Genomic DNA, 15276 nt, shown 5'->3' with positions numbered 1-15276 from the left:
AGTGCATACAAATACAAAACAACACTGGACATTTCCAATGGTTTCTTCTGCCAAAATATAGCGTCTGAGAGTAGAGACTTAACAAGTTTCAGCGCACTAGGCTCACAGAAAAAAATTCTGTTGCTTACCCCAGAGGTATAAGAACAGTCCAGGACTGTTCGCTGCTCTTGTGACTTCAATATTGCACAACATTGACCCTGAAGCATTGTCCTATGTAGATGATATTTAACTCACAGATGATGAATTGCTGCAACATTTAATACTGGTAGCCCTCATTGTTGTGGGATTTGCTGAGTTTGGTTACAAATTCAATTTAAAAAAAACAAAAATAGCCTTCCTTAGCATCCTGTTTCTGGGATATGAGCTGTCAAGTGAAGGAAAGAGCCTAGCACCACAATTCTTGGAAAAATGTAATTAAAAAACTGCAATCCCTATTGGGTTGCCTACATTTTGGCAGAACTTACATACCCGATTATGCGCCATGCATAAAACCTTTATATGACTTAATACGTCCTACCTTTTCAAGTACAGTTTGGACAGTCAAACACACACGTATTCTCAGAGCTTTCCAAACAGACATGCTTGCAGCACAACACCTACACACAAGGGACAACAAAACACATTTGGTCATCAGAGTACTTGCTGGTGCCATTGATTTCACCTATGTAACTTTCAATGCGGATGAGACAGTCCGGGTTGCATACAAATCACATTTGTATTCAGCAGCAGAACAATGCTTTACTCCCACTGAGAACATTCTCACTGCTGTTCAGATGGCCGTCAATAAAGAAAGACCTCTTGCCCAAGGCAAACACATTATTGTCACATTATTGTTGTTTCTCCAATTCCAGCCCTTAAGGCTGATACCAAAGCCAGCATTCCAAATGCCAAAGCATCACATCCACGTTGGATTCAATAGGCAGCGTCTTTGACAGCAACTGATGTAGACTATATTTCCAACCCACAATTACAAACTCAAAAATGCTTGCAATATGAACGAGAATACACAATTCCAGCAAATACACTGCCTATTGATCGGTATCAAAGAGTCATGTATACCGATGGCTCACCGCAACCTGCAATTGTCAATACATCAATACTCAGCTGCTTGAGCAGTCGTAAGCGTCTGTATGGAGGATAATACATTTTGCCCCAGCTTATGTTTACGCAAACCCCAGGGGATGGCACAGCACAACTAGCGGAACTAAAGGCTCTGGTGATGGCACTGGAACATACGGATCCTGCACAGTTAACTCTGATTGCTTGTGATTCGTATTGCTGTGTCCAGTCCTTCATTGAATACCTGCATTACTGGCATCTGAATGGGTTCAGAGATTCTAAAGCCAACACCATTAAATACAGACGTCTGTGGGGGAAAGTAGCGGATCTGAAGGAAACACTACAAATAGTCCATGTTGTACATATACTTGGACACCAGCGCGTTGGACTACACATTGATGGAAATAGACTGGCTGATGAAGCAGTGAAATCAGCAGTAGCTAAGGCTAGTGTTGCTGCAGTAACCCACTCAGAACAATGACATATGGGCTACCATGAAAGCTACGGCTGAAAGCATTTCCTGCTAAATTTTCCTATTGAATGGGATGCTTCCTAGACACTGAAGTAGAAATACCTGGGGTGGGGGTTTGAGTAATTCCTAACAAAGACATAAGATCAGAGTTGATTAAAGCTGCGCATGAGGGGGTAGCATCTGCCCATGTTGGTGCGGCGGCTACAATATTATTGTTGCAAGCACGTTATTGTTGGCCAGGTTTATACAAATGGGCCAAGCAGTATGTCCTTTGTTGTGACATCTGCCAACAAATTAAAGGTCCCACCGTCAAACGTTCACTGCAGACACCCCTCCTACTTTCCAACAAACCATTACAATGTGTGTACTTGGACCACTGTGGTCCCCTAACACCGGATAGTGCATACAAATACTTTCTAGTCGCTGTTCACTCCGGCTCCAGATTTCTATGGGTGTGGCCACAATGCTCGGCTGACGCTCGGACTGTTATTAAAGATTTGTGAGTCTTTATTGGTACATATGAAGTTTCGGCTTTCCACTCGGACCAGGGCCCTGCTTTCGCCTCAGGGGCAATCAGGGACACCATGGCTTCATTAGGGGTCCAAATTCCATTTCATCCTGAGGGAAATAGTGTTGTGGAGCTACAAAGCTGTGATTTAAAGCAGTGCTTAATAGCCAGAGTCTTAGTTGCGGGTCGTAGTTGGCTTAGCCACCTGTATGGAGTCCAGAGAGCACTTAACAATCTGCCTAGAAGGTCCTTGGGGAGTCGTACTTCACACGACTGCCTGTTCGGAGGTTGAATGTATGTTCCAGATCTTGATGGCCATGGTATGGAGGTGGCAGAAACACCCTTTGACATAAATGAACATGTCACTTTCTTGCAGGAATTACAACAGTTCTGTGACAACAATGCTTCTGCCAGTGCTGCCTCCACAGGAATTAAGGATGTACCAATAACACCTACCAGCTGGATTCCGAAGGTTGGGGATCTAGTACATGAAAAAGTTGCTGTGAAAAAGGAGTTTAGTCCTTCTTATCGTGCATCGATACCAGAACTGTCATTCTACCACCGTTGGCTGGTGGTAAAGAAAACCACTTTGTGTATATTGACAATGTCAAGTTACACCATGTGGCCAATCCTGCACAGCGGACAAAGAGGAACAGCCAGTAGTTCCAGAATCCCTCTCACTACTGGTCAAGAAGTCCATCTACATGTTGTGAGCAGCAACCCTGGCACCTCTCCGATCTTGGGGAGGGTGGAAAATGATCTTGCATTAGTTCCAGTAACATCTGTTTCAACAAATAATACTGAAAGTACTAATCGATTTGACACAACGTCAACATAGACGGATGGTGTCTTTTAATCTGACCCACCACAGGAGACCCCTACAGGTTCTCCTCCTACAAATACGTCTCCAGCTTTTGCACAAACTGCTTCTGGATACTTCGCTGATGTTAACCACACCTTCCTGGACTCATTCACCTCTTCTACATCTGAACTGTCAAAACATGTAAGCTGATAAACTGGCTGAAAACGAATTACTTCATTTTCCCATGGAACTATCTATTGCTCTCCTTGACTATATTAGCTTTCCTCCTTTGGTTTGGTTTTGCAATAATATTCTTTTTATTAATACATGGTCAATTTCTTCCAGAAAGATCAACAGTTGAACTGGTGGATGAGGTCCTAAAACCCCATTTTTCTTCTCACAAGGTCCAGAGAGACTTGTCTTTTGTGAACATTTCAGCTATACCAATTCCTGATGGGATTGTTTGGGATAAAGTAACATTTGATATGTATGGCCGACAGAGGTCATTCAAATGCCATATGTTTAAACTTTCAATGAAAGGTGTAATAATACTCAGAGTTGTTTCTGATGACTGGGATCTGAAAACAGTTGATTCTATGATGACTGAATTGCAGTATTATACTGTATTTGAAAGTGACGATGTTTATCAATTTAAAGAGAATTATGGTGATATGTTTTGCTATAGTTATTATGGGCACCATGTTATTCACAGAGCAAGTATCCCAAAGATTATTTTTAATTACACAAAATGCGGACATTGTCCAACTCCACCACAAGGGAGTTCTAAAACGTATTCGGAAAAGTTTGCATATTTTTCTGGGCACAATGTTAAAAATGCTGAGTCATAATACTTTAAATTGCCATCAATGGAAAATGAACACATATTATTGACCGATAGGAAATGTATTTATTCAGATTCTTTTGTTTCCTGGTTGGCTATATAAGGCTATGAATATTGGCTGAAGTCGATTGACATAAAAAGTGTGTGGCAAATAAGGGAGAAGGAAGCTTTGTTTGAAGCATGCCTGATACATGTTCAAATTATATTTTTAAATGAAACAGTACAACAAACTAGTTATTTAGGCTTAGCAAAGATTAAGGAATTGAATGCGCCCAGTATTTCTGCCCCTACACATTTTATAAATGACAAAAATATATAAATGTATCAGAAGATCAGCTTGATGAATGGGTCCAAAATGGCATGTTTAATGCTTCATTGTCATGTCCTGGAGGGTGGTTATTGTGGGCAATAGATACCAAATGGGTGTCATAAATGTTTTATAAACTCCACAGGGGGTTTTAGAACTAGAAGCCGGACCCTCGCTATGTATCATCCGAACATGCCGGTATAGTAACAACATACAGATTAGGGAAACTATGCCAGCAATGGTTGAAGAGGTCCTCACTAGATGCTGTTAGAGAACACCTCAGTCTTCTGTATAATAAAACTGACTTACAGGACTTTCTTCAAGGCCCCAGAAACCAATTAGGAAAGGGCTTCTTATATTCAGTACATAATGACATTTGGAAGCTTTCCCAACAAGAAGCTGTTACCTGGTTAAGGCAAATAGACCAGGAAAATTTACAGGAGGCATTAGCTGTTGTAGATAATGGGATTAATATCCTGCCTGACCGGATATACACCTTGAACACCATTGTCTCTTCTGCAATAGACATAACACAAAGTGATATGTCTTCTTTACACCATGGACAGAGTCAACTATGGCCCATTATGCAGTTGTGTTGGACACTTCAAACATTGAAGGAAGGTCTTGTTCCCTGGCAACACGTTAGCGCAAGGGACATATTTAAATTAATGTGACAACAACAACTAATGGCTAAGAAAGAAGTGACTTATGTCATGTTAAACATCGAAAATTTTGAAAAATTGCCTTTTACTGTGGCTGAAATACCATCTGCTGAATGGTTAATACACAGGATCATTAATCTGCCTATTTCAACACTTCAATTCACGTCCTGTTTAAAACACATTCCGGTAGGCAGATATGAAAGGGTGGGAGATAGTTATATCCATGAGGTGTGGGACTTGCCCTTCTGGTACAAATGTCTCAGTGGAATGAAAGAGGTCTTTCTTAGTGGTAGTGAATGCAAGACTTCTGTCAGCCGTTCACTGGTTTGTGAACAGCTATCCTTGCACATGGCGTGTAACGCTTTGGAAGCAAACTTGGCTTGTTATCTGAAGGGAGTTCCAGTCCTGTGTTCCAGGTGCTTTCAAATGGCAGCTCTGTTCTCCTCAATAGTGAAAACTGCTGTGGGATGCGAGCAGGAATAGTTTATGTTGTTTCGGTCTCTAAGGTTGTTACATGCTGCGGGAATGTACTTTTTCCTCCCACAAGACAAAGTGAAGTTGAGCAGACTCAAGACTTTATAGTTCCAAAAACATGTGTGTTAGAAATGGGGTCCTTGGTTGGCAGTCAGGTTACCTCCTGTCCAAGCAAGGACCCTCACTCTAGTCAGGGTAAAAGAGAATCATTCTCAGCTAACCCCTGCTTACCCCCTTGGTAGCTTGGCACGAGCAGTAGGCTTAACTTCAGAGTGCTAGGTGTAAATAATTTGTACCAACACACACACAGTAACTTAATGAAAACACTACAAAATGACACAACAAAGGTTTAGAAAAATATAAAATATTTATCTAAACAAAACAAGACCCAAACAACAAAAATCCACAATACACAAGTAAAGTTACCAATTAAAAAGCACAAAGAGGCTTCATGTAGTTTTAAACACACACTAACACTGTTAACATGAAAATGTACCTTGGGTGTGGCAAAAATAACCCTGCACGGGCGAATGTGCGTCAAAAAGGGCTTGGGATGCGTCGATTTCACTCCTTTCGTCGGGTCGGGCGCGTCAGTTCTTCTCTCCGCAGGAGAGCGAAGCGTCAATCTGGTCAGTACTCTCGGCTCCAGACAGGCCTTGCATTGTTTTCACAAGCCCCTCGGTACTTGCTTCGGGAATCCAACCGCACGATGATCCGAAAACCATGCTGCACGGGTTGCGATCTCACCAGCCTCCATCAGCGATGCTGCACGTCGTTTCGTTGATTTTCAGCCACGAAGACAGTGGCGCATCAATTTCCCAGCTGAAGATCGGAGTCACGTCGATCTTTTCTTCACGTCGATCTTTTCTTCCCCGCACAGCGTTCTGTACGTGGATTTCTTCCTCTTAGGTTGCCAGCTTCTCCTTTCAGAGTCCCAGGAAATGGATGGGCACCACAGGGCAGAATAGAAGTCTCTCCAGAGACTCCAGGTGCTGGAAGAGAGAAGTCTTTGCTGTCCGTGAGACTTCAAACAACAGGAGGCAAGCTCTAAATCAAGCCCTTGGAGATCTTCACAAGATGGAAGGCACACAAAGTCCAGTCTCTGCCCTCTTACTCTGGCAGATGCACCAACTGCAGGATAGCTCCACAAAGCACAGTCACAGGCAGGGCAGCTCTTCTTCTTCAGCTCTTCTCCAGGCAGAGGTTGAACTTAGTTCCCAGAAGTGCTCTAAAGTCTGTGGTTTTGGGTGCCCTTCTTATACCCAATTTATCCTTTGAAGTACGCCTTATACCCAATTTCTCCTCTGAAGTATGCCCACTTCAAAGCTAAGTAGGCCATCTTCAAAGCAAAGTTTAATGTGAAATCATGCCTTGCCCAGGCCAGGCCCCAGACACTCACCAGGGGGTTGGAGACTGCATTGTGTGAGGGCAGGCACAGCCCTTTCAGCAGTGAGTGACCACTCCTCCCCCCCTCCTAGCACAGATGGCTCATCAGGAAATGCATACTACACCCCAGCTCCCTTTGTGTCACTGTCTAGTGTGAGTGGCAACCACCCTAACTGTCAAACTGACCCAGACAGGGAATCCACAAACAGGCAGAGTCACAGAAATGGTATAAGCAAGAAAATGCTCACTTTCTAAAAGTGGCATTTTCAAACACACAATCTTAAAATCAACTTTGCTAAACGATGTATTTTTAAATTGTGAGCTCAGAGGCCCCAAACTGCACATGTCCATCTGCTTCCAAATGGAATCTACACTTTAATCAGATTTAAAGGTGGCCCTGTTAACCTATGAGAGGGACAGGCCTTGCAACAATGAAAAACAAATTTAACAGTATTTCACTGTCAAGACATATAAAACACATTACTATATGTCCTACCTTAACCATACACTGCATCCTGCCCTTGGGGCTACCTAGTGCCTACCTTAGGGGTATCTGACATGTAAGAAAAGGGGAGGTTTAGGCCTGGCAAGTGGGTACACTTGCCAAGTCGAATTTACATTTAAAACTGCAGACAAAGACACTGCAGTGTCAGGTCTGAGACATGATTACAGAGCTACTTATGTGGGTGGCACAACCAGTGCTGCAGGCCCACTAGTAGCATTTGGTTTACAGGCGCTGGGCACCTCTAGTGCACTCTTCCAGGGACTTAAAAGTAAATCAAATATGCCAATCATGGGTAGGCCAATTACATACACATTTTGTAAAGAAGCACTTGCACTTTAGCACTGGTTAGCAGTGGTAAAGTGTCCAGAGTAACAAAAAGAGCAATAACAGAGTCCAGCACACATCAACAACCTGGGAAACAGAGGCACAAAGTTAAGGGAGACCACGCCAAGGATGGAAAGTCTAACAATGTGGTGCTCACATCTGCACGCCAGACCTATGCACTTCAGGTGGCAGGGTGATCAGCAGAGATACAGTCTCTTTTAAATACCAACTTTCCGAGACACTTTGGGGAGCTCGTGGGACAAATATTTAATATGTCCAGTACTACTTGAATTTCTTTAAGGCTGTTGGTTCTGGTTTCATTCACACCTTCTCCTCTATATTCGGTTTAATACCATCAGCCATCCACTCAATATTCTCACCAGGGTGTTGAAGACTGCATTGTATGAGGGCAGGCACACCCCATTCAGATGTAACTGACAACCCCTTCCTTCACTTTAGCCCAGATGGCTCATCGGGATATGCAGGCTACACCCCAGCTCCCTTTGTGTTACTATCTAGAGGAGACTCACAAAGAGCCCAATTGTCAGTCTGACCCAGACAGGGAATCCACAAACATCTTAGCATTATCCTCTTTGCACATTTGAGGAATGGGTGTGCACTCTATCTCTGCTTTAGAGGTTTTGAGTTGTGACAGCAACGACTGCCTTACATTAACCACGCAAGGATATTTGACAGGAGACAAAGTAAAAGCAATGTGAGTATACAGAATGCAGCTTACCTTTATGTCTTGCTAAATATCGGCCAAGTAGAATTATGGAACAGAGTGTCACAAACACAACAACGGCCACTATCCCTCCTATTAGTGCGTGATCAGGCCCAGTTTGTCCAGCCAAAGAATTTGGGTCTAGAAAGAAAAAAGACAGACAATGGTGTCACCCAATGAAAAAGCACAAAGCATTGACAACTTTGGAAGAATAAACCTCTCTATATTTCATTTTGAGAATTTCCCATTTGTTTCTCTCACAATAAGTCCCACTTGATTCTTTCTTTCATCTCTAAATTTGAACCTTATCAAAGTGAACAAAAATGATGACAGTCACAAGACTGGATATCAAATGAGTCTCTTATGAGTAAATGTAGACGCACATGGTAGTCTTGTTAACAAGTGAACTCTCATAAGATTGTCAATGTGTGGAGTAGGAGCAGGTTGCTGAATCCCATGGTATTTTCTTCATGTGCCAAACATTGAGATTGTAAATTAGGGTGGACAGTTTCAAACAATATATAGGAATTCTTGTTTAGTAGCGTCTCCAGTCTATTTTTTTTCATAAAAGTTAATTTTATTCAGAGTCAAAAAGTTCTAGGTAGATCCTAATTCCGAATGGATCATAGATTTGCCAACACATGTTTTGTCACCTTGTGGCACTCCAATTTTTCAAGGCTAAAATTATTGTGTATACCATCTGGGACTATTATTGGATCAGGTGAGAAAGGAACGCTAATAATCTGATATTAATCTGGACGAGATGAGGTCTCTGAGATTGGAGAGAGCAACAGTCTGTAGGTCAGTCCACATTAGGTTGAGACAGTACTCAAGAAAACAAAGCCATTAAAAAGGGAGACGTAGCCCTCGTTTTCACCCGTCAAAAATAAAAGTTTGTGTTTATTAACCTGCTTCTTTTCAAACTCTTCGTTTTGACTTTGAACTTGCATTGGTACTCCCAATTAGCTGCTCAGCAATCCTAGTCATCAAATGCATGTCCCATTTTGGTAGCCTCTATTCAGCTTGCACATACAAAATATTGTGCTGTGTTTCATAGCTGCCAAAATGCCAAGGATAGCGGAAGTGACACTGTGCACTGTTTACCCCTAATGACATTATTGGTGGACCCAATGTCCTGTTTACTTTCTGATCCCTATGTCCAGGGATAGCAAGGACAGTGAAAAGACTAGAATAAGGTAATCTATCAGTAGTAGCTGCTATTTCTGGCTACCCATAAGTGATGTCAGGATTTTCTTAGAATGCAAAAAATTACAACATGAAAAGTACTATTGTACTATTCAGAAAACCACAATCAACAATTACTGAATGACAAGTTAGGTTTTTGGCAAAAGGGAACAGCAAATGTAATAATACCTGTATTTTTTTTGTGCCTGCCACCTAAAAACCTCTGGTCAGAATAACAACCCTTCTAGTAGGTTTCTGTAAGAAACTTGGTTACTGGTTGACTGGGGTATGCTCCTTGGTCAAAGAGCAACCAAAAGTGTTGTCAAGGTAAGGCAGATGCAAACGAAAAATTAATCTGTTCTGAACCCTCTGCTAGCTTGGAACAGAGAAGTCAGCCTTACCTGTGGCAATGTGTAAAATATTTGTGCAACATTTCAAGGAGCCTAATCTGTATTTGAAAAATAGATTGATTTTTAATAATTAAAACAAGACAAAAACAACAAAATCCAATTAGTAGAACTAGAGATATTGAATTTTAAACGTTTTAGGCAAAATGGCAACAAGAGGTGTTAAGCACCATCTGTCGGTATCTCGCCACGATGGATGGTCCTGACGTGGCAGTTCAAGCTGGACTGTTCCCATGAGGAACAGGGTAAAAACTGACTTGCACATGGCTGGGTCCAAACTGGGATGGCATGGTGAGCAAAAAACTATGGGTTAAACCCAGATCTGTGACTGGGGGTGAATATTTGCATCATTCAGAGTTCTGTCCATCATCTGTTTATTTTTGCTTTTGTCAGTGGGAAGGTTATTCCCAGACGTGGGTCCCATGCTCACTGTGTTATTGGATTCAAGCTAGCCTGACTGATCAGGCGTGATACCCCGAAACTGGTCCCATGATGCTTGTTTCTAACCAGGGAGGACCATGCCTGGCAATTCGGGCTGGGCAGTTCCCATGGGGAACAGGGTCAAGACTGATTTGAATATGGCTGGGTCCAAACTGGGGTGGTGTGGTGAGCAAAAAACTATGGGTTAAACCCAGATATGTGATTGAGGGTGAATGTTTGCTTTGTTCAGCATTAGGCCCATCATCTGTTCTTTTTGCTTCTTTTAACCTCCCAAAAGTGAATTTAAAATCCGACTTCTTCATCAGTTGCGATTTTCAATTGTGAGTCCAGAGACACCAAAGTGAACTGGTTATCCTTTCTGATTTGGAAATTACACCTAATAAAATGTAATAAGGCTAGTCCAATGTTATCCTATCAGCAAGAAAAGCCTTGCAGTAGTCAAAAACAAATGTATGAGTTTTTCACTACAAGAGCATGAAAATTTAAAAATGCATGTCCTGGTTTTTAAATATATTGTGGCCCTGCCATCTGGGCTGTCCAGGACCTACCCTAGGGATGACTTATTTATATGTTAAAAAGGAAGTTTAGTGACTGGCAAAAGATGTATTTTGTCAGGTTGAAATGGCAGTTTAGAACTGCACACACATGCTATCAAATGGCAGGCCTGAGACATGTTCAAAGTGCTTGCACACTCAGTGCTGAAGACCCACTGGTAGCATTTAATTTACAGGCCCTGGGTACATATAGTACCACTTTACTGTGGGCTTTTAAATAAATTAACTATGCCAATTGAGGATAAGCCAATATTACTATGTTTAAAGGAGAGAGCACAAACACTTTAGCACTGGTTAGCAGTGGTGAAGTGCACCGAGTCATAGGGCCAGCAAAATGACATTAGTAAAAATGAAGGAGGGAGGCAATATGTTTGAGGGAAGACCACCCTAAGGCCGGCAGGTCTACCAGCTTCCATACTGAAAGTTCTGAAATCATCCAGAAATTTGCAGAATGAATAATATTAAGGCCCGGATTTGGGAAAAATTCACATATTTCAGCACTGCAACTAAATGTGCTGCACTGTGTTGCTAGAAAGTGAAAGAGCAAAACAGCATCATCTCTTCAAAGGCATGGATCTGTCCTCTCCCTGTACTGGCACACTTTAGGCTGCCATGTGCCAATGAACACACCTGATTGACACCCTAGTGACATAGTGCAGGAGAGTGTGTGTTCTGTAAGGAACAGTCTTTGTGCAGGAATGGGATCCTTCAGTACAAAACCTATCCTTTAACATTTTTTCTGCTGTGTATGTATGTTGCATAGTGCTGCAAGCATGCAAAACTGGAAAAAAGAGGAGAAATAAAAACATCTCACCTCATTATGCCTGCCTTAAGAAGGTGTAAACATTTCATGCAAATCACTGTCTGTAAACATTAGTAGGTAGGGATTTGTGTCCAAACCCATGGATGGTTGCATGGGAACTCCCATGTATCACCATGGAATGTCCCTTGATGCAAACTAATGCAAAGCTTTGCATTACTTTGGAAATCTGTCCTGTGTTGCACTGGGCATTAAATCCCAGCATAACACTTTGCATCGAGTTTGCATCACCAAAGTAACTTAAACCCAGCACAAGCCATTAGTAATTCTGGGCTTCTCTTTATAGAAATCATTGCCTACCCTGTCTCTCAATAGGTGAGTTGGAATAGGAGGACTTACATGATTTAGCTAATGTTTTTACGTCAGTTATTTTACGTAACTGCAATAGGGCCAACACTAGTCATCAGAACAAAACATGGAAAAGAACTTGGAGGCATAATTGAGAGCCCTTAGCACCACCTTAGCGCATCCATGGAGTCATTTTTTTTACACTAAGGCGCCGCAAAAGAGGCTTTTCTGCCATGTCATATTTACAAAGTCGTACAATGCATGCCTTGTGCCTCTTTGTAACCCCTTGTGCAACATTATGGCTGTGTCAGGAATAATGTATGCAAGGGAGGCATTCCAGCACTAGGAGGCCCGCAAAATTGCCACAGTGAAATTTAAAGATTTCACGGTGCCATTTTTGTGATCATTTTTAATGGCCAAATGGTGCTCCCATAGTAACCTATGGGCCTCCTTACACTTTGCTGCACTAGCATCAACATTTTTGATGCTACCTTAGCAAAGCTCCACAATAGCATCACAAATGTTGACTTACTGTGCTAACAATTATAAATACAGGGCAACCATGGTGTCGTTGGGCGCAGGTAGGGGGGTGCAAGAAAAGTGGCGCATCATAGCTGATGTGCGACATTTTCTTAAATATAGGCCCTGGTATTCAATAGCATCAGCAGAAAATTGCCTGCATAATACATAATATATATACAGCTCTATCGCACTGGGAATCCCTTTTGTACTCCTGTCCTGTCATTCGCTTCTTATTGCTGAAGAAATGAAAAATAAGGAGATAAAATGTGGCCTTGCCAGGTTTGTCCGCTGACAGCTGAGCCTGGATGAATGCGGTCAAAAAAATGCCTCCCCTTGTCTGGGCTCATCATTCACTTTCAAGTATTAGTTCTCCAAGTACAGCGGTTATCCGATTAACCACCAAGTGATTAAACTGCAAGAGACTGAACCATAAATCTGCAGCTTCAATTTCCTGGCTGCTTGTAAAAGCATATGACTATTGTCAGATTTGCATTCTCAGAGCTCAGTGTTCAGAAGTCAACACTGCAGTGATCATGTCAGCATCTGAATTTGCACATGGAAGTACTTTCTGAGAGGTGCTTCAGTTAGGAGCCTATTTCCGTAAATTAATAGGGGATGCTGAAAATCGCATTTATCAAGACTTCTACCACTGCTAATGAAGGTAACAAAACGAATTGAAGGTCAGATTTGGGCCTCATTTACGAGGCCCTAGCAGCACACTGTGCCATCTGAGCGTAATTTTTTTTACGCTCAGGTGGTGCAGTGTGCCATCCCATATTTACTAGGCCACGCAAATACACAGTGTATTTGTGTGGCTTTTCATCGCCTTGTAAATATGGACCCCTTTCAAGCATAACACTGCATTAAAGGGGTGTTTCATGTGTGTTACTTGGGGTGTTCCCATGCAGCACCGTTGAAACCAGAAGGAATCTGACACATTCCCAGATTTACAAGTCTGGGAATGCGTCAGATTCCTATGACACGTCAGGAGTGGCATAAGAGTGAAGCAACAGGGAGAAGTATCTTTATTTCTCCCCATTTTCAACTATTTTTATGTGTGCTCCAAGAAAGAGGAAAACACCTCTTGTGATTTTTATTGTGCAGGAAGGTGACCATTCCTGCACAAAAACAATCATCCCCACAATACATGCACCCTTGGACCATGGTGCCGGGGATGGCGCATGGCAGCAATTTGTGCACCAGCACAGGAGGAGAGAACAGAAATGCACTGGCCCATATTTATACTTTTTGACGCTAAACTGCGCTAACGCAGTTTAGCGTCAAAAAATTTTGCGCCGTCTAACGCCATTCTGAAGCGCCATGCGGGCGCCGTATTTATGGAATGGCGTTAGACGGCGCAATCAGACCGGCGCTGCCTGGTTTGCGTGGGAAAAAACCACGTAGACCAGACAGCGCCGGCGTAGGGGGAAAATGGCGTATGGGCGTCTTAAAATGGGGCAACTCAGGTTACGTCGAAAAAATCGTCGTAACCCGACTTGCGCCATTTTTTTTCGACGCCCATCCCCCATCAACATGACTCCTATCATTGTAAAGATAGGAGTCATGCCCCCTTGCCCAATGGCCATGCCCAGGGGACTTCTGTCCCCTGGGCATGGTCATTGGGCATAGTGGCATGTAGGGGGGCACAAATCAGGCCCCCCTATGCCACAAAAAAAAAAAAAAAAAAATACTTACCTGAACTTACCTTAATGTCCATGGGATGGGTCCCTCCGTCCTTGGGTGTCCTCCTGGGTGGGCAAGGGTGGCAGGGGGGGTCCCTGGGGGCAGGGGAGGGCACTCTGGGCTCATTTTGAGCCCACTTGTCCCTTAACGCCATGCCTGACCCAGGCGTTAAAAAGCGGCGCAAATGCGCCGTTTTTAGCCACGCCCACTCCCGGGCGTCTCTTTTGCCCGGGAGTATAAATACCACGTAAAGGCCTGGGAGTCATTTTTTAAGACGGGAACGCCTCCCTTGCATATCATTAACGCAAGGAAGGGGTTCACGCTAAAAAATGACGCACATTCCGGGAACTTTGGCGCTAGACGCCTCTAACGCCATAGTATAAATATGGCGTTAGTTGGCGTTAGTTTAGCGTCGAATTTGCGTCGAAAAAAACGACGCAAATTTGGCGCAAACGGAGTATAAATACGGGCCACTGTATCTTGTAGATACGGTGGATTTCAGCCCTTTCCCAGTGGAGCATGGTTGCACAGTCCTGCACCACAGGCCTTGTAAATGAGGCCCATTGTGTCATGCAAGAGTTCTTCTCCCACAGCACAATTCTATGCCCTGAAAGAAGGACCTCAGGCTATTTAATATTTTAACAACACACTTTTTATGCAGCAAATAGAGTTGTTTTATTCATTCGGGACCAGCGCTTTCTGTCACACAAATATGCTATACATCACACTAGAGTCGTATTGAGACTTACTTAGAGAAACTATTGGAGAAAGCTGCATTCTATTAGTCAAATCAATAAATATTGCTAATATTTAACAAAGTTAATTTACTGTAGACATTATACTATGTACAACCAAATTAGGTTGACCGGTATTCCTCTTTGCCAACTGGGAAGTAAAGCAGATGTTTGGGGCGTAGAGAATTTTAGAACCGCAAAGGATGATACAAACCATCCGCATGGTACCATTTAACAAAGAGAACACACTAACAATAGAATTTTGAGGGCTGACCCTGGACTCAGGACATGCTTTCCAAATGCTTGTTTGTAAAATTAACTCACTTCATCTCAGTTCAGAAGCAGGTCACAAATCTGGTTCTTTTATGGCATGGCATGTAAAGTTCCCTTTCCTCCAGATCTGTGAGCTATCTCTGCTGCAAGTCTACTGGACAGGGATACCCCTGTCACTTTAACACCTTCAATCCATTTCTCCATGGCTTCACTTCATCCTTTACTTGACCTGTTTGTCAAAGGGTATCCACCTTATTAACAAATGAATACTTCTTATCCTCTCACTTTAATCATGCAAACTTCAT

General features: G+C 42.7%; 1 protein-coding gene across 2 annotated transcripts in view; it reads right to left on the bottom strand.

Moving 5' to 3' along the window:
- Positions 1 to 15276, bottom strand: part of CADM2 (cell adhesion molecule 2) — a 1888160-nt gene that overhangs the window by 16974 nt on the left and 1855910 nt on the right. For both annotated transcript variants that reach the window (XM_069204145.1, XM_069204144.1), the window contains one exon: positions 8080 to 8205. In XM_069204145.1, the coding sequence (XP_069060246.1) occupies positions 8080 to 8205 (126 nt within the window). The remainder of the gene's footprint in view (positions 1 to 8079; positions 8206 to 15276) is intronic.

The sequence above is a fragment of the Pleurodeles waltl genome, chromosome 8, assembly GCF_031143425.1.
Source record: "Pleurodeles waltl isolate 20211129_DDA chromosome 8, aPleWal1.hap1.20221129, whole genome shotgun sequence".
In the NCBI taxonomy this organism is placed as follows: domain Eukaryota; kingdom Metazoa; phylum Chordata; class Amphibia; order Caudata; family Salamandridae; genus Pleurodeles; species Pleurodeles waltl.
Note: the sequence above shows the minus strand (reverse complement) of the source record. Positions and strands in the feature narration are given on the sequence as shown.